The sequence below is a fragment of the Hemiscyllium ocellatum genome, chromosome 35, assembly GCF_020745735.1.
Source record: "Hemiscyllium ocellatum isolate sHemOce1 chromosome 35, sHemOce1.pat.X.cur, whole genome shotgun sequence".
In the NCBI taxonomy this organism is placed as follows: domain Eukaryota; kingdom Metazoa; phylum Chordata; class Chondrichthyes; order Orectolobiformes; family Hemiscylliidae; genus Hemiscyllium; species Hemiscyllium ocellatum.
In genome coordinates, this window is record NC_083435.1 from 32,374,935 (window position 1) to 32,399,874 (window position 24,940).

At 41.5% G+C, this 24,940-nt stretch overlaps 1 protein-coding gene across 1 annotated transcript; it reads left to right on the top strand.

Moving 5' to 3' along the window:
* Positions 1-625: 625 nt before the first annotated feature.
* Positions 626-7,399, top strand: LOC132832616 (histone H2A.J-like). Its single transcript, XM_060850699.1, has 2 exons — positions 626-681; positions 7,126-7,399. The coding sequence occupies exons 1-2, from the start codon at positions 626-628 to the stop codon at positions 7,397-7,399; spliced, it is 330 nt and encodes a 109-aa protein (XP_060706682.1).
* The last annotated feature ends 17,541 nt before the right edge of the window (positions 7,400-24,940 follow it).

The window sequence follows — 24,940 nt, forward strand, 5'->3', positions numbered from 1 at the left end:
CAACACAACATGTATCACCAGCAATCGGTGTTGCTTCCCACTTTCCTCTTCCATAATATCCACTATTTCTCAATATACGAGCAAACCTGCCTAGAATAGAACTGCAGGAGTCACGCTGCTTGGTGTGCTTACTGCCATTCACATTTTTACCCTTTTTCGCAAAGCGTTCTGACCCTGGACAGCCCGAGCAAGTGTTGCACTGACAGTTAAGGGAAACATCCTTGTTTTGCTTGTGTGGCAAGTTATACTGCAATTCCAGAACAATATCAATCTATTGTCTCTGATTGAGTGGGCAATGATTTTAAATGCAAGGAAAGGCACGAATTCTGCGATGGTCTATTCACGTTCAAAGTGACTGAATTCTGTTGCAGCCAATAAAGAGTACTCAGATGTAATATCGTCCAGTGATTGACCTGGACAAGATGACCTCTGCACAAAGTGCCCTTGCTGTGGTATTGTGTACACAATTGCTTGTGCACATCAAAGTACAATGGCTGAATTCCAGAGCACCATGTAATCCTTGACAATTCATTGAGGCTAGTTCATACAGGCATGCCAATGTCTGTAGATGTGGGGTGCAATTGGCTGGCGTTCTCGTAGGGCGCCCTGACCATCAGTACGGAATATGAAGGCCGACGAGAGCAAGCAGCGAGTTGAACGTGGCAAAAAAAAACTACTCCGGTAATTGATCAAGAGCCACTTGACTCAACCTTTGAGGCATTATCACTCTAAAGCAAGAGCCTTGCAAACAATTGGTTGGTGTCGTGGCGTTAATGAAATCACAATCCATCGGCAGTTGGACTGCTAATAAATCATTTAACAAGCAGGACTACGAGTCAATTGTGAACGCCACCTAATTGTTTGAGAAAAGTGAACACAATGTGCTGAGATGATCTCAACTTCGAGATGACCATCAAGGGGACAGATGAGTGGCAGAGTCACTGGACAGTTTATTCAAAATCTGGGGTAATGTTTTGGGACCTCAAACGAATCGTGCCTCAGCAGATTGTGGAAACTGAAATCGATTATTTTGGTCGACAGGTGACTCCTGTCCCAATAAAATGTGTCTAACTCTTAACTACCCTCTTGGCAATTTGGGATAGACAACGATTACTCATAAAGACAGCGAAACTGTCCTCATGTGAAGCATACATATTGTGTGGAATATGTTCTGGCAGAAACATTTCTTTCCATGATCATTATTCTGAATAATATAAATTAATGTACCTCATAAATCATTACCATTATGACAACAAAAATGTATTTTATGACCATGCATTTTCTCATTGTTATGAAGAAATTGTGACCTTTTGTTGTCTCATCTTTATTGCTGCTAATGAAGGATACTGGGAAGAGTAGTATTTACAAATGTTTCACGAGTTACACACTGGCAGTTGGTAACAACATGCAGTCTTTTCTAAACATCTGAAGCAAGTTTTTGTGTATAAAAGAAAACTATTTTCCCAAATTAATTTCGGAGTTATATTTCCCTTATTGATTCAGATTCGCTAATGTATTGATTTAAAATAAAAACGACTCTATCCACAGCCGTTTTCATCTTTGATTCAGTGTTTTCATGTGAATCCAGAAAGCGAGAATCAAATATTAAAAAGAAACAAAAAAAAACTGCAGTAATGATAATAGCAGTAGATTTTGGTTTCTTTATTTGATGGAATATTCCATCTACTTGTGTAAACAAATTGGCTAAAGTAATGTATGATGCAAATGGATTTGTGTTTTAAAACCTACATTACACAGCGTGTCCTCTTGGATAGTGTAGCTTTGCCATCAGTCATATTCTATTCCCAATTATAGTCAGGAGCATACTAAAGATCCAGAGAGATCAAGCGAAGGCACCCCTACCAAATTACACCTCTGATTTTATCGAGCGATTTTAGTTTGTAGGCGTCAATTTTCAATGGAAATGCATCTGTTCAACTTATACAGAAGAAATTTAACAACAACGAACATGATCCTTGATGTATATTCAATCAAATAGGTTCCACTTTTCTGTTTTGCACTAATGCAGTCATTTATGCAGTGACACAGACAAAGTTTAGAAAATACTTAAAGAAAAAAGATTGCGACTCTCTAAAGCGAAACATAAGCAGAATAGTTCCCAATGTCAATAACATGAAAGACAGACTAGTCCAGGTCTCGTTGTCATTTGCTTTGTCTGTCAATGTGGGCAGAATGTCTTAATGATGGAAACATATTTCGCACAACCTTTCTAAGCTCTCATTGACGTGGGTTTGGCGAGCACTAGCGTTGCACACAATGATCATTTCACCATCGAGACAATCTCGATGCAAAACTCCCTACTTTCCTCAAGCACGTGATCAACATGATCAATGATTCCACATTGACTCACTTTTTGCTTGGTAAATGCTTGTTAATAGTCCAGCTCGCACTTTACCATAAGAACTAGCCATTCGAAAAATTCAACAGACAATCCCGAGAGGATTGTGATGGATTCTATTCACCAATTGTTCTAAATGAAACCTATGTTGGAAATTCAAAAAGCATTGGCTGGCCCATTCATGGGTAAGACCAACATGTACCAATCATTCGTGGACATTGACTTCCAACATGTGGCAGCTGTGACATAACCTCGTGACACCTGCAAGATGTGCATCAACAGCTAGGAGAGTACAGAAAAAGTGGTTTCATTTTTTTCTGGATTGGAGGAGGCTGAGCGGACTCTTGATTGAAATCTCGGGGCATGCATTTATGGTGAGAGGGTAAAGTTCAAAGGAGATGTGAGGGGACACTGACTTACATAGAGACTACCTCCAGAGGAGCCTTTGATTATTTGAACGAGACGGGCGGGCACTATTTCGTTCAGGTAATTGATTTTTGGGTTCATTGATTCAATACCTCTCGTCTGGGCCTCGGAGTTTTCTGAAATTTCCTTTTTCCTCGCTCTACCTGCCTTACTCCCTCGCTCTGTCTCAGGGTTTGTTTCTCAGCAGACACACACTTGTGTGTAAGGGACCTGCAGCATTGCTGAAGCCTCCCGCCTCCTTCCCAATCAGTTCGAAGGGATTGACACAGCAAGCACTTCCTAAGTCCACTCCCCATTCAGTGAACTGGGCAGCAGCATACCTCGCATGAGTCCCCACCCCCGATTGCACCAACAATACGTCAAAACCAATCCCCGTCTGCGACCCAAGCCAGCCCACCCTCCGCCCACACAGCCCGTCCAACCCGCCTGCGGATGCGCCCCTCAACCCCGTGCAAACTCACGCCCCCATCAGCCTCCACCACTGTCCGCTCCCTAATCTGATCTGGCCACACCGCCGTCCCATGCTTCAGGCATTCATTCGTGATTGGAACAGACAGGCTGCTCTGACCATGACGGTGTGTTGCCTCCAAAATGTCAGGATTCTAGATGCCTTGGAAGGTCTTCCAGACATTTTGGAGCGGGAGGACGAACAGCCTATGGTAGTAGCTGTTAGGATTAAAGAAAGCAGAATATACATTTCGGAAAGAATTTAAAATGTCGGACCTACAAGGAAGTTATCCTCGGATGACTCAAAGCTAGTCAGATTAAAAACAGCAAGAAAAATAGGAAGAACATGTGTCTCTAAAGATAGTGTGAGGGAGAGAGATTAGGAATGGTAGGGCAATGGGACTGCTTTTGGGTGGAAGTGGAAATGTTGCAAACTGGTCACATTACACCTCGGAAGTACTCAGAGTGATCTTCGGCGTTTGGATGTGAGGAGGCGTGGAAAGTGGTGGAGTACTTGATGAAGTGCTTGGGAAGGGTTCAAATGACGTGTGTCAGTTTTCTGGGAAACAGCAGATTAGGGCAATGGATGCCGATGTTGCGGGAGGGGTGGAGACCAAGGCAAGCATGAGTAAGAACAAGAATAGGCAGGAAAACGCTGCTGAAAACAGCAGGTCAGAAATCAGATGACACTAGGTTATAATCCAACAGATTTATTTTAAGTCACAATCTTTCTAAGCGCTGCCATTCATCAAGTGATGTGCAGAGAGGCTCCGCAGCACAAAAGTGAAAGCAGAGAGATCAGATAAAGTTGAATAATAAGTCTCTGCAGATGATCAAATATGTGAGACTGCATGAATAAAATGTCAACAGATGAATGGTAAGTGAAGGGGTTAACCTATAGTCTAATTGATTGCGGTAGAAAACAGCAGGGACAGTGGTCTGAAATAGATGCTTTCCATTGCAAGATGAATAATAGGCAATTACCATGAATTTGGAGCTTTGGCTTATACTTGGAATTGTGACATTATTGCGATAACAGAGACGTGTTTGTAATAGGAGCAGAACTTGAAGATGAATATCCCAGGATTTAAACTTTTCAGGATTGAGAGAAATGGTTGCTTAAGGGGTGCGGGGATGGCATCACCAGAAAAGAAGCATCTCACATCAGGAGACAGGGAGAACATAGTAGTTGACTTTTGCAAAGAGACAATATTCGTGGAACCCAAGAATGGAAAAGGTGAACTCACGATGCTGTGGGTATACTTCAGGCCTCCGAACAGCCAGCGGGAAATAGAGGGAAAAAATATGTAGGCATATTTTAGAAAAATGTGAATGTAACATAGTTATCGAGGTGCGTGATTTTAACTTCCTCTATGTTACCTGAGAATCAATTGGTGTTCGGAATTTGGATAGAGCAAAATTTGTAAATCTACTCAGGAAGATTCTTGAGACAGTATCGAAAGAGTTCTACCAAGGATGAGGTTACACTGGACCCGGGAATGTGGCGGTCAGATGAATGAACTCTCAGTGATGGAGCCTTTCGGGAGTGGCAACCATAATAACGTATGTTAAGATAATAACGAATTTTAAGATACTCATTACTGGTAGAACAGCATTCCTCGTTAGAAGGTGTTAAATTGCAGGACGGCGAACTACAGCAATATTAGACATTTCCTGCGACAATTAAGGATAAGAATGGCAAGTTACACAAACCTTGAATGGCCAGGGATGTTATGACCTGGATCAGAAAGAAAAAGGAATCACATATATGGTCGAGGAGAATTGTAATCAAACGATACTCTTGACGTACAACATCAATCGCTTTTCCCTCACAATCAAAGCACAAAAGAAATTAAACAAGGAATTTGAAGAACTCAAAGAAGCCATGAAAATTTATTAACGAGCAGAATTAAAGCTTTCTAATCATGTATCATGTGCAAGAATGAAGCCATGCAAAGGGCTGGCCTACACAAATACAACGATTTGAATTTATGTGTGATGCAAGAAGAAGTAGGTGAGGTCCTAAATGAATGATTTGTGTTGGTATTTACCAATGAGAATGAATTGTTGGACGATGATATCAGGGAAGGGAGTGTCGAAATCTTAAAGAGAAGTTTCAAATGCAAAGTAAGAGGCGTTGTCCATCTTAAAAAAAGAATAAAAGCAGAAAAGTTCCTGAATCTTTTCGGTATCTATCCTAGAATTCGGAGTGAGCCAAGAGAACAAATTTATGGAGTATTGACCGATATCTTTGTATCCACTTCGTCAGTGAGTTCTCAGAAGAGTGGAGAATAGGCAATTTTATCCCAATGTAAAAGAAGGTTGTGCGATGTTGCTACTCCTTCAACAAGGTTATGTTATCCTCGTTTTTATTTCAAAAGCGTTCTACGAGGCAGACTTGACGAAATGTCTGGCATGATCTCTAGAAGAAATTTCTATTTCTTAAACTAAACTCTTGAACGATGACAAGGGATTGAACAGTTCTCCCAGTTCAGCTTTGCTGTGGTTAAGTTTGGTTTCGTTTTATATTTTAGCAGTCTGTGTGTTCAGAGCAAGCAGTCAATCAATTTTGAGACTGCAAGACCAAAGTAACAGCTGCATGGAAGGAAGTGTTCCACCTGAATCTCTCTGCCGTCTCTCTCTCTCTCTCTCTCTCTTTCTCTATCTCTCTCACCACCCCCTCCCGCCCACCTGTAAGTGCCTGTGTTTGATTTTGATCGTTTTTGACAAGGGGAGTGCATGGGGATTGTTGCAGAAATTTGAACCAGCATCATTATGTTGCGAAATTCTGTTGTGTTTTCGGAAAGACTAACTTATTCTGTATTCTGTTCTCTTCTATTTGAGCTTCATTAGTTAACCTTGCAAATAAATACTGTTTTGTTTAAAGTTATGTGGTTTTCGAGTGCATCACTCCTGGATTGTGCATATTACACCTGCTCAAAACAATCAGAATTTTGTGCCTGAGCTACATGCTTGAAATGGTTTGTGGTGGTCTGGCCTAGTCCATAACAGACTGGTGGCTCTTCACAGGATTTTTTCTTTCGTTCAGAATTGGGTTCAGGATTGCTTGTCTGGAAGGCAGCCAATGGTAAGTCTTGTTGTCAGTTGTTCTAGGTATTGATTCCAGATGGTTTGAACAGTGTTTGGGATATCACTGGCACTTTCAGTCATCAAGAGTTTCCTGGGTTGTGTAAATGTGACCTTACAGACCTTGGAATAGGTGATTAAGGCAATCCTGCTGGAATTATCAGTCAAACTGGGGTTGAAGCTACCTCCTTCTTGGAGAAAAGGAGATATTATTATACAAATAGCTTAGCCATTAAATTTGCTGCAAACAATATCAGGACTTTTAAAGGTGGCTACAACACAATTGAAATGGATGCATTTGAGTTCAGAGCAAAAGACAACGAAAGAGCAAAATAAATGAAACTGCTTGAATTACAATTAAAAGCAGAAGGAGAAAACAATGAATCGCTGGAGAAGATCGAAAGGAAAAAGGGAGGGAACGAGAGAAAATGGGAGAGAAGGGAGAGAAAAAGTGATAGAGGAAATGAAGATCGGAAGTTTCTACTTCAAACATTGGCACTTAGACAGCAACGTCAGCTTAAAAGCATGCGATGAAAGATAAAAACAAGCTTAGTGAGGAAGGCAGTCAATATGAACCGACCCATGGTCGCCAATAGCCTAGTGAAAATCTGTTTACATATATTCCCTCATTGCTTAAGTTTGATGGGAAAGATGGAGAAGCCTTTTCATCTCATTTGAAAAGGAGAAAGTGAGGACTGCAGACGCTGGAGATCAGAGCTGAAAAATGTGTTGCTGGAAAAGCACAGCAGATCAGGCAGCATCCAAGGAGCAGGAGAATCAACGTTTTGGCATAAGCCCTTCTTCAGGAATGCCGAGCGTGTGGCTGCAGTAACGCCGGTCTATCTGACTGTGGTGCTCGAGTATCTGATGGCTGAAATCCTGGAGCTGGCCAGCAACGCGGCCCAGGACAACAAGAAGACCCGCATTATCTCCAGGCACCTTCAGCTGGCCGTGTGCAACGACGACGGGCTTAACAAGCTGCTGAGAAGGGTGACCATCGCTCAGGGCAGTGTGCTGCATAATATCCAGGCCGTGCTGCTCCACAAAAAAACCACCACTAGAGGCGCCACTAAAAAGTGAAGAGACTGTTCTTGAATCTGGCAACTCAAAGGCTCTTTTAAGAGCATTCCTGAAGAAGGGCTTATGCCCGAAACTGCGATTCTCTTGCTCCGTGGATGCTGCCTGACTTGCTGCGCTTTTCCAGCAACACATTTTTTCATATCCCATTTGAAAAGTTGGCTAAAGAAGTGCAGTGGCCAGCGACCATGTGAGTTTTATTGATGCAAACAAAGCTTGTAGGTCGATGTAGTGAGGTTTTTGGGTCATTATCAGATGCGGTATCTCGGGTATATGAGGACGTGAAGTAAGCTGTCTTAAATGCATATGAGCTTGTGCCCGAAGCCTACAGACAACGTTTCAGGAATTTAAGAAGGGAGCCTGATCCAACCGACAATGAGTTTGAAAGAGTAAACCAAAGTAATTTTGATAGGTGGATATGGTCATTAAAAATAGAGCAAACTTACGAGACTCTTAGAGAGATGATCATTTTGGAGGAGTTCGAGAATTCACTTCCTGAGCTAATGAGAACTCAAGTGGAAGAGTTGAGAGTAAAGAAAAGCTGAAATGTCTATTGGTTGTGAGTTGGTCCGTAAATCAAAGCTTGGCTTCCAATATAAATTTCAATTCGTGAGAGATAGAAATTGGGGAAACGCGAAATCCTGACGTGGTAAGGGAAAGGTAGACCTCGGGAAAGAGTGCAAGGATAACTTAACAAAGGTAAGAAGGAAGCACTTGAAGAGGAATGTGACGCTAAAAAGCTCCGGTGGTTTCATTGAAACAAAATAGGCCACGTGAATTGACAGTATTGAGTTAGAAAAAGGTTTGGGAAGGTTTGATCCAGCCAAACAGAATGAGCCAGTGAATTTGGATAGAGTTGTAATGGAAAACACAGTGGAAGTTAGAAAGCAGCACCAGAATGTACAGCCTGGGCGAAGGATGATTAAGGAGGAGGTACCAGATTTTCTTTTACCGTATGCCTGCATGAAAAAGTTTTCTCAAATAGGACAGGAGCAGCAGCTAAAGAGGTTACAATATTAAAAAATACAGAATCCATTCGATATTTGGTGTTGAATGATGAGGAGAGATGTATCTCAGAAGGATAATTGCAGAAAACGTGCTAGTCACGGTAGTTCAAGGGAGGCAAAAGGCACTCAATTATGTAGAATTATATTACAGATTCCAGGGAAAAATCGTGGTAGGAGTTCTGGACAATCTCTCAGCTCCAGGAATATAAATTGTCCTTGCTTCGAATACTGGGAAAGAGTGAGGACTGCTGATGCTGGGGATCAGAGTCGAAGAGTGGTGCTGGTAAAGCACAGCTGGTCAGGCAGCATCCGAGGAGCAGGAGAGTCGACATTTCAAGCATAAGCTCTTTATCATGGCAGTTTCCTGATTAAGAGCTTGCACTCGCAATGTTGACTCTCCTGGTCCTCGGATGTTACTTGACCGCGAGTGCTTTTCCAGTACAATATTTCGACTCTTTGTAATGATACAGCCGATTCAAGTGTATTCAAATAATTCAATGTGCTGTGGTTGATAAGCTATGAAAACTCAGACAACTGAAGTGTTGCAGGACATCTCTCCTGGGATTTTTCCTGATTTGTGTGGCAATGAGTTCACAGTGTCACCCGTTGAAAAAGGAGAGATCAATGAATATAGTAAACAAAACTGAATTGGAATTAGCAGAGACTATGATTGATCAAATATTAGAGAATAAACCAGGAGCAAATAGATAACAAAGCGGAAATGTTTAACCGAGATAAATTAACTGAGTTAAAGCAAAATAGATGAATACTTTAAGCAATTATAGCAAAAGGCACTCATGAAGGAAGAATCCGAATGTATCTGTGAATGCTAATACCTTAAAAACGATTTGTTAATGATGAAATTGAGACTCTCAGACATTCAAATGGATGATAAATGGGCACAGTCCATCAAGTCGTATTGCCAGTGGGTTATAGTCATGAGGTTTTGCGAATGGTGCTCAAAACTACGAGTAAGGGGTCATTTAGGAGTGAGAAAAACACATGCCAAAATATGAAAACCTCTTTCCTAGCCTGGATTGCACAAGGATGTAATTGACTTTTGCCAGACATGTCAAGGAATTAGAAAACCACAGCCAGTAATAAAACCCATATATCTGATGCTTATTCCTGCTTTTGAGGAACCTTTTAGAAGAGTCTTAATTGATGGAGGAGGCACCTTTCTGAAAACATACAATGGGATTCAGTATTTGGTTACAATAATATATTTAATATAATACCATATTTCCAGAGGCATTTCCATTATGCAACATCACACCTAAAAGGATTGCAGAAGAGTTACTCGTTTTATTGACTAGATCCGGACTGCCTACAAATATACAATGACATCTAGGATTAAATTTCGCATCGAAATTATTCGATGAGTAAGACAAAGTATTCCATTTATATATTTTATGATGAGAGGGAAGTCCAGAACTAAAGGGCATAGGTTAAGGGTGAGAGCAGAAAGATATAAAAAAGACCTTAGGGACAACTTTCTCACGCAGAGGGTGGTACGTGTATGGAATGAACTGCCAGAGGATATGGTGGCGGCTGGTACAGTTGCAACATTTAAGAGGCGTTTGGATGGCTATATGAATAGGAAGGGTTTGAAGGGATATAGGTCTGGTGCTGTCAGGTGGGACTAGGTTGGGTTTGGATATCTGGTCGGCATGGATGGGTTGGACTGAAGGGTGTATTTCCACGCTGTACATCTCTATGACTCTATGACTAAATTCAGTCCGTTTGAATTTGTTTCTGGGGATGGAATGAGAGGACTACGATAAATGATGAAAGAGGAATTGTTAACTCCTAATTCAGAGATCATGCATCCGACAACGTGTCAAATTTTAGGTAAAGATTAAATAGAGCGGGAGACTTGGCTATGCAGCATTTAAAAACGTATCAGAGCATTGAATGAAACAGGGACGATACAAGAAAACAGAATCTCACAATTTTGCTATCGAAATAAAAGGCATGTGTTATATTTAGTGGTAGATGCACCTCTGTACGGAAGATTTTGTGAAACTAATCAAGTCGAAAGAACATTGAGTGATGTGAACTACGGACTCCAGACATAAAGGAAGCTCACAGCGTGTACTATATGAATATGTTCAAAAGTTGTTTTGACAGGGATCGAAAGCAAAAGGTTACTGTTATTGGTTACAACACAGAGTGAAATACTAGGTTCAGAGGATTATGATTTGGGCATCTGAAATTAAATTGAACAACGAGAAAGTTGTCAAAAATGGAATAAATTATTGAGTTACCTTCTAGACGAAAGTCAAAATGACGTGGAAGATTGTTTACTACCGCACTTGGAGATATGTGGAAATAAGCTGGGAAGTACTAACCAAATTATGCACAATGTAGAAGGTGACAAGGATACATAATTGACTCTTCAGCATTCATCACCGATATTAACAGACGATTACGTCTACAATGATGTAGTTACATGACTGGAGATATGATAGGTGAAGACGGAAACAACAATTCGACATTAACCAGCCTGACCTGACATTCATCAACCTCAATACAGCACACACATCTGACATTGACAGCATTAATGAGGGATTGGGTTGGCGAGTGGATGTAATCAACATTTATTGTTGACGCGAGAAGGATATGTTGACTGCAGAAAAAGTTGGGTGGTGTGGCTGTACCAACATGACAAGTTGGATAGAAGTTGACATTATCTATCAGTTGAAGATTGCGTGTTTATAAGTTATTTTCAAGTGCACATTCTGTGAGCTGACAGACCACTGTTTAACGTTGTTTCATGTTTAATGCCTAATCTCTGTTCAGTTTGTTCCCATTAGAGAACTTGAAATGCCACATGGCAGAGGTCAAACCTGCTTAAGCTCTGTTCATTAAAAAATCCATTTACTCCAGGCATTAGTCTACTAAACTTTCTCAGAACAGCTTCCAATGTACTCATTTCTTTCCATAAGTACGAAGACCAGCATTAACCTACAAAATTCCATAGCTTTCCTGATTGCTTGTAACGACTTCATCTCAAAATTTTTTGATCGATGCAATAGGACACACGCATGATTCTGTACCTCACATCCCTGCAACCTCGAATCATTGAGATGGCATGATTTTTTAACTTTCATTCTTCCAGAAATGACAATTTCATATCTAAATTCATAATACTCCATTCTGGAAATTAGAACAATTCTTACCCCTTTCAGCTTTTAATGTCTTCTTCACAGCCTAGGCACACTTAGAAATGAGGTGCCAGTCTAATGGGGCCACAAGAGAGTTACTTGCATTCCAGGCAGCTTGAGTGGAAAGCACGAACAATTAATTTATCAAAGCCCTTCGAATGGCACACCTAAGCAGAAGTAGGTACATGAATAATGAAATGGAAGAGGAGACTACAAATATCTCCATGTTCATTGATGGATAAACTCAACAAACTGAAACCGAAACAACTGTCAGCCTTTCCTGTCAAGTGGGACTGTCGAGTTGGAGATGTATCTTATCCCAGGCCTGTGGCATTCAGCATTACAAATGACAGCCTTTGGCTAATAAGATTGGCTCCAGACTTGATTGAAAATTGGCTAAAACACTGAATTCTGTAAATTATATCGATCCTGACAACAATAGTACTGAGAATGCATCGTCATTAAATAACTGCTAATACAGCTACGAAACTGGCAATGCGGACATTCATCTACGTATATCCAGGCTATTTGAACATTAAATATATCCATTCATTCCAATCATTTTACTCTGAATCCTCTGAAAAGTACAACAGTTACAACTGGGCATTGCCATGATGCAGAGCTGGGCTGAGATGTTACAGATGAAAGTCAACTTGAAAAAAATTGAACTGATACATTTTGGAAGGTCGAATTTGAAGATTATGGGGTTAAAGGCACGATTCCAGCAGTGTGGAGGAACAGAGGAATCTTGGTGTCCACATCCCTAGATTCCTCAAATTTACCAAGTTGATTGTTTTGTTAAAAAGGCGTATGGTGCGTTCACATTCATTTGGAGGGGGATCGAGTTTAAGAAAAGTGAGGTTATAATGCAGCTCCATAAAAACATGAGTAGAACACACTTGTAATGTTCAGTTTAGTTCTGGTCACCTCATTATAGGAAGAATGTGGAAGCTTTAGAGAGGGTGAAAACGAGATTTAACAGAATGCTGCCTGGAGTAGAGGGCAGTTCTTATTAAGAACAATTAGGGAGCTCATATGAGAAATCAGATGTGGCAAAGACGAAGTTCCTGCCTCTTCGTAGGATAGGTGGAACAGTCCACCTTCCGCAGCAACACTGTATCGGCGCTGCCTCGTGCTCCCACGAGGAGGTTGAACAGTTCATCAACTTTAATAACACCTTCCACCCCGACCTCAGAATCCTCCCTCACCTTCCTAGACCTCTCCATTTCAACCTTGGGCGACGAAATCAACACGGACATTTACTATAAACCGACCGACTCGCACACCTACCTAAGCTACCTCCTCCCACCCTGCCCCCTGTAAAAACGCTATCTCATATTCCCAATTCCTTCGTCTCCGCCGCATCTGCTCCCAGGAGGACCAGTTCCAATACCAAACAACCCAGATGGCCTCTTTCTTCAAAGACCAAAATATCCCCCCAGACGTGATCGACGATGCTCTCCACCACATCTTCTCCACTTCCCTCTCCTCCACACTTGAGCCCCGCTCCTCCAATCTCCAACAGGACAGAACCCCAATGTTCCTCACCTACCATCCCACCAACCTCCGTATGCATCATATCACCTGCCGTCATTTCTGTCACCTTAAAACGGGCCCCATCCCCAGGGATATAGTTCCGTCCCCTCCCCTATCAGCGTTCCTAAAAGACCACTCCTTTCGTGATTCCCTCGCCAGTTCCACACCCCTCACCAACCCAACCTCCACTCCCGGCACCTTCCCCTGCAACCGCAAGAAATGCAAAACTTGTGCCTACACCTCCTCCTTACTTCCCTCCAAGGGGTCCTTCCATATCCACCACAATTTCAAGTGCACCTCCACACACATCATTTACTGCATCCGCTGCACCCGATGTGGCCTCCTCTATATTGAGGAGACAGGCTTCCTACTTTTGGAATGTTCCAGAGAACACCTCTGGGACACCCGAACCAACCATCCAACCACCCCGTGGCTCAACACTTCAACTCCCCCTCCCACTCCACCAAGGACATGCAGGTCCTTGGACTCCTCCATCACCAGACCACTGGAACACGATGGCTGGAGGAAGAGCGCCTCATTTTCCGCTTAGGAACCCTCCAACCACAAGGGATGAACTCAGATTTCTCCATTTTCCTCATTTCCCCTCCCTCACCTTGTCTCAGTGCCAACCCTCGAACACAGCACCACGTTCCTAACTTGCAATCTTCTTCCTGACCTCTCAGACCCCACCCCAAATCGGGCCTATCACCCTCACCTTATCACCCTCACCTTAACCTCCTTCCACCTATCGCATTTCCAACGCCCCTCCCCCAAGTCCCTCCTCCCTACCTTTTATCCTAGCCTGCTTGGCACCATTTCCCAATTCCTGAAGAAGGGTTCATGCCCAAAACGTCGATTCTCCTGCTCCTTGGATGCTATCTGGCCATCTGCGCTTTTCCAGCAATGCATTTTCAGCTCTGATCTCCAGCATCTGCAGTCCTCACTTTCTCCCAGACATATTAGAGTCACCTTGTAATAGGAAAAATATTGCTAAGCTGGAGAGAATTCAGAAAGATTTACTAGGACATGGAAGTTTTGAAATATAAAGAAAGGTTGGGGAGGCTGTGATTTTTTTTTTCACGGAAGCATAGGAGGTGGAGAGGCGTTCTGATGGAGGTTTATGAAATAACGAGAGGTATAAATGGAGTTGATGATTGTTGTCTTTTCCCTCAGATGTGGGCTGTCCAGATTAGGGAGTACATTCTTAAGGAGACAGGAGAGGGATTCATAAAGAAAGGAGAGGCAAATGCATTACACAGAGGATGGTTCATGTCTTGAGGAAGTGATGGATGTGAGTACAATTACAAGTTAAAAACTGCATAGGCACATGGACAGGAAAAGGATGTTCCATCAGCATTTGCGAAAGACAAATGCAATGTTAGCGTTCTTTTCCAGAAAGCTGAATACAAGAGCAAATATTTAGTGGTGAATTTAAATAAGGCTCTGATCAGACTGTGCTTCGAATAATGGAAGCAATTGTGGACCCCGTATCTAACAAAGGATGTATTGATGCTGGATGAAATCCGAAGGAAGTTTAGAAGACTTATAATTGGATTGACGGGCTTGTCATATGAAGGACCGGTTAAAGATCCTGGGTCTGTAATCAATGCAGTTTAGAAAGATGAGGAAGTCATAGCTGAAAGTTATACAATACTGTGGGATCTGGTTAGAACAGGCGTGCGTTGATGTTTCCACAAGTTAGAGAAACTAGGACCTGAAGGCAAAGAGTAAAGGACAACCGTTTAGAATTGAGATGAGGAGAATTTTCTTTAACCAGGGGATGATTAATTTGCAAAATTCATTGATACTGAAAGCTGTGGAAGCCAAGTTTTTGGGAGTATAGGCAAGCCATAGGCAGACAGATTCTTGATTATTCTGGGGGAATCAAGGATTAATGAGAGACAATCGAAGATTTTGTTTGAGAAACATCAATATTATCAAATGCTCGATCGGACTCATTGGGCTGAATGTGCTAAATTTGCTACAGTAACTCTTGGCCTTAGGATCTGCTGTCCAATTTGCCAGATGTATCAGAATTAGATGATAATTTGTGTATTTGTGTTTGTGTCAAAGGTTTTTCTTTCATCATGCTAATTAAGCATATCGAGTAAGTTTCAAAATTCAACATAGTACTTCAAACAGGTTTCTGTGTCACTGATTGGATATTCTGCTTGACCTGAAAATCAAAATGTCAGAAATACTCATCGAGGATAAATGATGAATATCCCATTAGTATTTATTGTAGCCACGTATTTGAACATTGCACCTCAGAAAAGAAAGGAGGTTAGCAGATCATTAAGCTCCAGATACTTAAATACTGTGCGTGCCAGAAGTCTAGAATAGCCATGAGAAAAACCGGATATTCTAATCAGATTTGGAAGCTTCTGTGTGGTGAAAAACTCAGTTAATATTTCTTATTAACGTTGAGTCCTGAAGTGTTGAGATTCGCCATTATTTTCAACTTTTATCATAAATATTTTTATGCCGACAGAGATCTTTGTAGATGCGGGAGGCAGATGCTACCCGTATCTTGCCATATCCATGAGCAATAACAAAGAAACGAAATTGAATGCTCCAGTTTGCTTTTTGTCAATTTACATTTAAAGACTACATTGCCAAGGTTCTAATATCCCTTCCATGCCGGACAGTTTGGAAACATGACTTCTGATAGGTTTTGTTTGTTATAATTCGGATGCACGTGCTTACTTTATGCTTTATCGACAGCTAGCATTTATTTGAAGTTGCCAATGCGTTAGCTCCAACTGCACACTTACTGGTGAAATTCGAAGAAACGAGGATAATACATATTATCATTCAAATTTCAACAATATAGCAAACTACATCATTTGATTAAGTATGTTGTATTATGTTACATAGAACATAGAAACAAACAGTACAGAACAGGCCTGTCGGCTCACGATATTGTCCCAAAGATGATTCATATTCTGAAATAAAAGATCCTAACCGACGCATGCCTCAATTCACTGCTGTCCATGTGCATGTCCAGCAGTCACTTAAATGCCCCTAATGACTCTACTTCCCCCACTACCGCTGGCAATGTATTCTATGCATTCGCAATTCTCTGCAGAACGAACCTACCACTGATATCTCCTCTACACTTTCCTCCCAATATCTTAAAGCTGTGACCTCTCATGCCAGTCAATCCTGCCCTGGAGAAAAAAGTCTCTGGCTATTGACTCTATCTATGCCTCTCATTAACTTTTAAACCTCAATCAAGACAACCCTTTTCCCCCGTGGAAGAAATTCCACGCTTCGTCAACCTCACTTCGTAAGACAAGACCTCCAGTCCAGGCAGCATTCTGGTAAGCCTTCTTTTCACCCTTTCAAAAGTGCCGTTACCTTTCCGATATTAGGGCGTCCAGATCTGGACACAATATTCGAAGCGTGGTATCACCAGGCTCTTGTCGAATTCAGCAAAACCTCACGGCTCTTAAACTCGATTCCCTTGTCAAGAAAGCTAAAACAACAAATGCTTTCTTAACATCCCTATCCACTTGGGTGGTAATTTTGAGGCATCTATGCACTTGAATACCAAGATCCCTCTGTTCCGACTGCCAAGAATCCTATCTTTAATCCTGTATTCAGCATTCAAATTTGACCTTCCAAAATGAATCACTTAGCATATATCCAGGTTGAACTCCACCTGCCATTTCTCAGCCCAGCTCTGCAACCTGTCCATGATGCGCTGCAGCCTGCAATAGCCCTCGATACAAAAAAAAAGTGGCCCTTCCGACCTTTCTGTTATTGGTTGAAGATTAAGCTGAAGTACACATGGATAACAGTCGAACATCGGATATCAGACAGCATACGTGTTCAAGGCATACCCTTCAGAATTTGATGCGTCATCCCAGATATTAGTGCTATTTTGCATCTGTAAATGTGAATGTAAAAATTTTGAAAAGTGTCAAGATTTGGAACTCAGGCGCGGTTTTCGTGTTTGCAGCTAGTTTCGTCAAACTTGGAATTTGATTTACAGATGTTTCAACCCATGTCTAGTGACATCTTCAGTGTGTTGAAGAATCCTGTGAAGAGCTGCTGTACTTAGTCTTCTGGAATTCATTTCATTTCATTCCTACTGCTTGCAGTTGCAGGTTCAGGTTGTTAATTGCAGTGGCTGGTATATTGGGTCCAGTTCAACGTGTTTGTTGATTTAGACCATGGATGTTTCAATGAATTCCTTTGCTGTCCTCTGTTTGGCTTGTACTATGATCTTCTGTCCCAGTCGAATCTGTGATCCTTATCATTTGCGTGTATCAATATTAGGGACAGCTAGTTGTGGCGTTTAGTGGCTCATTGATGATCGTGGATGTGGACTGTTCATTGTTTGACTGGTTGCCTAACATAGAATCTAAGGTAGTTTTTGCACGAAATTCCTGTAAATTATTTTAGTATTGCACACGCTATATATCGAGTCTTCTTTCCTAGTAATTTGTTTTCTGAAAATTACTGTCTCTTGATGGACTTCATTGTCCCCCTGTTCAGACTAATCTGTCTCCCAGTTCCGAGGCTTTTTTTAAAAAATAAGGTAGGGTGGCTAGTGAATTAGTTCGTGGCATGTACTCATCGTGTCTTTTGTGTGTAAGGCATTGATAAATTGAGTAGCTGGTTTGCGTGTTCTTCCTCTTTGCTTCATAGTTTGGGTGAGCTGCAGTGTGCTCCTTTGAACAGGGTTCTAATGCAACTTCTCATGAGTGCGTTTGGGTGATTACTGTTTTAATTCAGCACCTGATCAGTCTGTGTGGCTTTCCTGTAGGCTTTTGTGGTGCATTATCTGCTCTGTGTTCTTTGTATCATCGCATCAGGAATGTGAATTGCTTGTTGGTTTCCCCTCCCCTCTCATAAATAAGAGCTTTGTGAATATTATGTTGATGATCCGGTGTGTGTTCTCGAGTTCTATTCTCTTAATGATAACAAAAGTATCGTCTACGTATATGTGCACAATTGGGGCTGGATTTGTGATAGGCGTGTTTATTCTGCTTCTGCTATGATCCCAGTGATAGTTGGTTGTTGAATGTGACCGCCTACAAACATGGCACTTGTCCAAGGGCTATATCAACAAGTACGTTGGCCTGGACCCAGCATGTCAGCCACTGCAAAAAACAACCAGAACCTTCAACTGGAAGCAGCAGAAATGGAACCAAATGCATTCCAGAAGAAACAGGACAGCAGTGCTTTGCAGGAGGCAGCACAATACTGAAGGTGTCACCCAGTCAATGACGAAAGCTGTGCAATTCATCTTTCCAGCTCGAGGAACATAACCACAATTACTATATAAAAAAGTAAACAAGGGATTTACGTTCTTCCATTTCGAATAAACATTTTCAGAATTGTCTTAAAATCTGTAGTTCATAAACTACATCAACCATTCCAACCATTCTGGTAATTCGGCATATTTTCCATCTGTACGTTGCATTCTGGAAACTATTGCAGTTAGTTTTAGGCATGACTCTAACAATTCAAAGACAGTCATCCCCATCAATGAGTAATGCACCCCGTCTATTTACATACTCTGTTCAAGCCTTAGTCACATGCACCAAGTGGATGCAGCATTTACTCTTAGAGTCATAGAGATGTACAGCATAGAAACAGAACCTTCAGCCCAATTCGCCCATGCCGACCAGATATCCCAACTTAATCTAGCTCAATGTTCCACCATTGGACCATATCCCTCTAAACCCTTCCTACTCATGTGCCCATCCAGATGCCTTTTAAATGTTGTACTTGTACCAATCTTCACGACATCCTCTAGCAGCTCATTCATGACGCATAAACATTGGGTGAAAAAATTGTTCCTTAGGTCTTTTTAAGTATCTCCCCACATATGATAAACCTTTACATCCGGACTCACCCAACCCAGGTGGAATATTTTGTCTATTCAACCTATCTATGCTCCTCATGATTTTGTAAGCCTTCATAAGGTCACCCTCAACTTTCAACCCTCCTGGAAAACAGCCCCAGTCTGTTCATCCTCTCATTATAACTCACATCCTTCAACACAAGCAACATCTTTGTAAATCTTTTCTGAATCCGTTCAAGTTTCACAGCTTACTTTTTGTAGGAGACTGACCTGAATTGCACACAGTATTACAAAAATGACTGAACCAAAGTCTGTATAGTTATAACCTGACCTCACAACTCCTAATTTTCATACTCTGAACAATAAATGAAAGCATACTAAACGCCTTCATCAATTTCGCATCTACCAGCGACTCCACTTCAAGGAATCATGAACCTGCACGCAAAGGAGTCTTGGTTGAGCAGGGCCTTACTATTAAGAATATAGAGCATAAAAAAGTACAGCACAGTCCAGGTCCTTCTGCCCTCGATGTTGTGTCGCACTTTGATCCTGCTTAAAGATTAACACACTTACATACACTGCATTTTAAAACCATCTATGTGCCTATCAAGCACAGCTTAAATGTCCCTAATGTATCTGACTCGTCTACCACTGCTGCATTCACCGCATCCACTGCACTCTATGCAATGAATATAACTCTGACATCTTCCCTAAAACTTCCAAGAATCACTTTAAAATTATGCCGCCTGATGATAGCCATTTTGTCCTTGGGAAAACGTCTCTGGCTATGCAATCTCTATGTGGCTTTCATGATCTTTCAAAAGAGTATCAAGTCACCGATCATCCTTCTTACTCCAATATGAAAATCCCCACCTTACTCTAAATTTCTTATTAAGACATGGCCTCCAGTTCAGGCGCATCCTCATCAATCTCCTCTGTACCCTCTCGAATGCTTCCTCATTCTTCCTATAATGAGGCTACCAGAACTGAACGCAATGATCCAAATGTAGTTTCAGTAGGGATTTATAGAACTGAAGCACAATACTGCGTTCATGAAACTCATTGCCCCGTGAATGAAAGCCAACGCACAATTAGCCTTGTCCTCACCGCTATCAGGTTGGATGGCAACTTCGAGGGAGCATTGGACATGCAGCCCAAAATCCTACTGTTCCTCCACATTGCGAAGAATCCTAACCTCCACACTGTAATCTGCATTCAACTTTGACCTTCCAAAATGTATCAGTTCCCATTTTTCTCTGTTGTGCTCTATCTGCCACTTGCCATCCCAATTCTGCACCGTATCAATGTCCCATTACAACAGACAGCAGGCATCCATGCTTGCAACAACCCCACAAACCTCTGTGCCATTGCCAAACATAAGAATGTATTCTTCCAATTCCTCATCCAAGTCTTATGAAGAGCAGAGGTCCGAGAACAGATCCCTGTGTAACACCACTGGTCACCATGCTATAGGCTGCTTAGATTTCATCGACCATCACCTTCTGTTTTTGCTTGAGCAGCGAATTATGTATTCAGACAAACACATTACACTGCATCCCATGAGTTCTTACTTTCTGAATGACCCTACCATGGGGAAACCTCTCAAACCCCTTGCCCAAATTCATACGTACCACAAAAATTGCTGAAGTTTCATTAATGGTATTTTTCACAAACTCCATGAATTGAGTAAGATTTCTGAGACATTACCTGCACCTCAAAAAGCCTTGTTGAATATCTATTCAAAAAATGCTTTTCCAAATAATCTGTCTCTCAAATTCCTCTCCAACAATTTACTGACCACAAACGGAAGACTGATTGGTCTTTAATCCCAACGTTATTACTATTCCCATTCTTGAATAACACAATAACATTTGCCACTCTCCAATCGTCTCTACTAATTCAGTGAACACTGAGGTTGCAAAGATTATCGCCAAAGGCGCAAAGATCTCTTCACTCGCATTCTGTGCAAATCTTGGGTGCACCCCATCTGGTACCTATCCTCACGTGTTTCAAAATTCCCAGCACATCCTCCTTCTGAACATTAACATGCCAGAGCATATTAGCCTGCTTCCCGCTGTCCTCATAAACGACGACCCCTCTCACAAGTGAATACTGGAACAACGTATTCATTATGGACGTCTCCTTCCTACTCCAACCCCAGGCACAAATTCTCTCTACTATCCCTGCTTGGTCCTACCTTCACGCCGGCCACCCTAGTTTATCTCCCATGAGTATGGAACGCCTTGGTGTTTTACTTAATCCTCCCAGAAATGTATTTTTCATGTCCCTTTCCATCTCTCCTAAGTCCATTGTTCAGTTCCTTCCTTTCTACCTTGAAATGTTCCTGACCCCGTCATATCCTAGCTTCCTCAACCTTAAGTAAGCTTCCTTCACCTTCTTGACTAGATGTTCCACATCTCTTCTCATCCAAAGTTCCTTCACCTGAACATCCATTCCTTGCCTCACTGAGAAAAACCTATTCAGCCCACGGAGCAAGTACTTCCTAAACAACCTCTATGTTTCTGTCATGAATTTCCCTGAGGATATCTGTTCCCTAATTATGCTCCACGGTTCCTGCCTAAAAGTATTGTAATTGTCTCTCCCATAATTAAATATTTTTCCATACTCTCTTGTGCTGTCCAAATCCATGACTGCAGTAAGGTTCAGGAAGTCGTGACCACTATCGCCAAAATGCTCTCCCATTGACTGATCTGACACCTGACCTGGGTAGTTGTCTCGCACCAAATACTATATGGCTTCCACTCTAGTTGGCCTATCTATAATTAAGCATGTAATTCTGCCCTGATTCGCATTTTCAAAATGCAGCACTTCACATTTATCTGAATTAAGCCCACTCTGCCACTCCTTGGTGCATTATTCAATCTGATCAAGATCCCGATGTACTCTGAGGAAATCTTCTTTGTTGTCCACTTATCCTCCAATTTTGGTGTCATCTGCAAACTTACCAACTATAATTCCTATGTTCACATTCAAATCATTTATATAAATGACGAAAAACAGTGGACCCAACACCGATCCTTGTGGCATACCACTGGTCACTGGCCTCCAGTCTGAAAAGCACTCGTCCATCACCCGCCTATTTCTTCTTTCTTACAGACAGTTCTCTATAAAAATTACTTGATTTCCATGTATTCCCTGTGACGCAAACTTGCTTACGAGTCTGCCATGAGAAATCTTGTCGAACGCCTTACTGAAAGTTTCATAGACGTGCCCACCACTCTGCCCTCATGAATAAATTTTCTTAGTTTTTCAATACAGTCGGTCAAGTTATTGAAACAAGATTTCCCACGCACAAAACCGTGTAAGCTATCCTTAACCTGCCCTTCTCTACCCAAATAAATATCAATTCTTTACCTCAGGTTTCCATACTACAACTTGGCCACCATCGATGTCAGGCTCACTGGACCATAGTTCTCTGGCTTCTCCTTATCACCATTCATAAATAGTGGCACCAAGTTAGCCAATCACCAGTCTTCTTTCACCTAATCTGTGACTATTGATGACCCAAATATCTCATCAGTGATTCCCAGCAATTACTTCCGGAGCTTCCCACAGAGTTCCAGAGTACTCCTGATCAGGTTCCTTGCTTTTATCTACATTTATGCATTTTGAGAGATCTAACACCTCCTCCTTTGTAATATCAAAATTTTCCAAGACGTCACCCCCTATTTTACAACATTCTTTACCTACCCTGTCTTTTCTACAGTAAACACTGGTTTTAAATACACGCTCGGTATCTCCCTCATCTCCAGTTGCACACATAGGCCTACTTGCTGATCTTTGAGGGGTCCCCTTCTTTTTCTCGATACTCTTGATGCATTCTTCAAAACCCTTTAAATTTTCATTAAACGTATTTGCTAAAGCTATCTCATGTGCTGCTTTAAACCTCCTGATTTCTCTTTAACATATACTGCTCCTGCCTGTTTACTCATCTGAGGATACATTCGATCTGCACTGTTTATACCTGACGTTTGTTCTTTTTCTTGACTCAAATCTTAATTTCTCCTGTCATCAAGTATTCTCTACTTCTATCAGCCTTGCCTTTCACCCTAAAAGCAATATACTGTCTGTGGACTATCATTACTTCATTTTTGATGGCTTCCCATTTTCCACCCATTCCTTTATCTGCAAACATGCGCACAGAATCAACTTTTGAAAGTTCTTGTCAAATATGGCATTGCTCCAATTTAGAACGTTAACTTTTAGATTCAGTCTCTCCTGATCCAACAGTATTTCAGTGTTAATAGACCGACATGTGCTGGCTCCAAAATGCTCCCCCACTGACACTTCAGTCACTTGCCCTGCCTAGGTTCCCAAGAATAGGTCAAGTTTGCACCTTCTCTACCAGGTATTTCCACGTTCTGAATTTAAAAAAATTGGACACACTTTACAAATTCCTCTCTATCCAAACGGTCAACACTCTAGCATTCGGAAACTCTGTTTGGGAAGTTAAAATCCAATCGTATTACGACCTTATTATGGTTACAAATAACTGAAATCTCATTGCAAATTTGTTGTCAATATCCCGCAGACTACTGAGGGTCTATAGTACAATCACAGTGTGATAATAATCACTTGCTTATTTCTCAGTTATTCCCACATAAATTTCATGGAATCATTCCTCGGAATATCTTCACAATGTACAGACCTAATGTTATCCCTTATCAAAATCGCCACACACCCCCTCCCCGTCATCTCTTGCACATCTTTCTATCTTTGGCATCGCTTTCGTGCACTGGAATATTCAATTGCCAGTTATGTCCATCCCTGAACCACGTCTCTGTAATTGCTATGATATACGACTCCCACGTTTTTGACCATGCCCTTAGTTCATCTGCCGTCCCTTGAAGCCGTCTTGCATAGAAATAAATGCAGTTCAATTTATCTAGTTCTCTGCTTTGTTCCTGCCTAGCCTTACTGTTTAACTTGCTCCTTTTCCAACTGTAACAGTGTCAGATTTATCTATGTCCTCACTGTGCCCTCGGGTCCCAGTTTTAATCGAGCCAAGCACTTTTAGCAAATCTTCTTTTCCTATTATCGCTTTCCATTTCAGTTGCAAACCATTTATCTCGTACAGGTTATTCCTACCCTATAAGTGGTTCAAATGATCCAAAAAACATGAATCATTTACCCTGCATCAGCAACTCAGCCACATGTTCATCTGTTCTATCCTCCTATTCCAACCTTCACTGCCCACAGTTGGTCGTGGCAATGGCAGTCATGCTGATATTACTGCACTAGAGGAACTCGTTATCAAATGCCTGTCTATCTTCCTATATTCTCCCTTCAGAGTCTCATCCTCTTTTCCTTTCCATGTCGATGTATTCATTGTTGAAGCATGAGCTGATCTGAAGTATGACTCGCTCATAGACTTCTCCAAGATCTTGATGGCTTCTTGGATTTTTGAGCCCCGCCCCAAAGTCAAGCACCTGACTGTATCTACAGGCTCCTAAGTCTTCATTTGAATCTTGACATTGCTGAAACCTCCAAGAAATTTGGGACTCGCAGTGAACATCAATTATAAAGAAAACTATACACTTCTCATCAGCACATCTTAAGAACAGAGCTGTTCTGACTCGTTTCTGCTTCTCTGTCTCCAAGTTTCTCTCTGTCTCTCTCGTCTTCTTGTTTTTTGAAATTGAATATCACCCTTGAAATACATGTTCGAGACTCTTCAACACATCGAATCAGCAATTGAAAGCTGCAAAACCTCCGGAGTATTGAAGGCAACTGATAATTTGCAAGAGTGAAATATGATAAGCACTCTCATGCGTACTTTTCAACGACTTCTGGTTTGGACAGTTCTGAGGGATCAAAAGGTCGTGGATTTCATCACAAGGTCGGTTAAGTATGTAGGTCCTAGCTTTTAACCTATAGGAACGAAGGTTTTTTTTTATTTGACGTAGACACTTTGATGTTAATAACTTAAATGCTGTCAACCATCAAACTGAACATTTTGTATGCTCGGTAACACAATCCGTGCATATGCTTCGCG

Coding starts and splice junctions, on each gene's coding strand:
- LOC132832616 (XM_060850699.1), top strand. CDS start 626: ATGAAGGCCGACGAGAGCAAGCAGCGAGTTGAACGTGGCAAAAAAAAA. Junction 682..7,125: donor GGCAAAAAAAAACTACTCCG/GTAATTGATCAA, acceptor GCCCTTCTTCAG/GAATGCCGAGCGTGTGGCTG.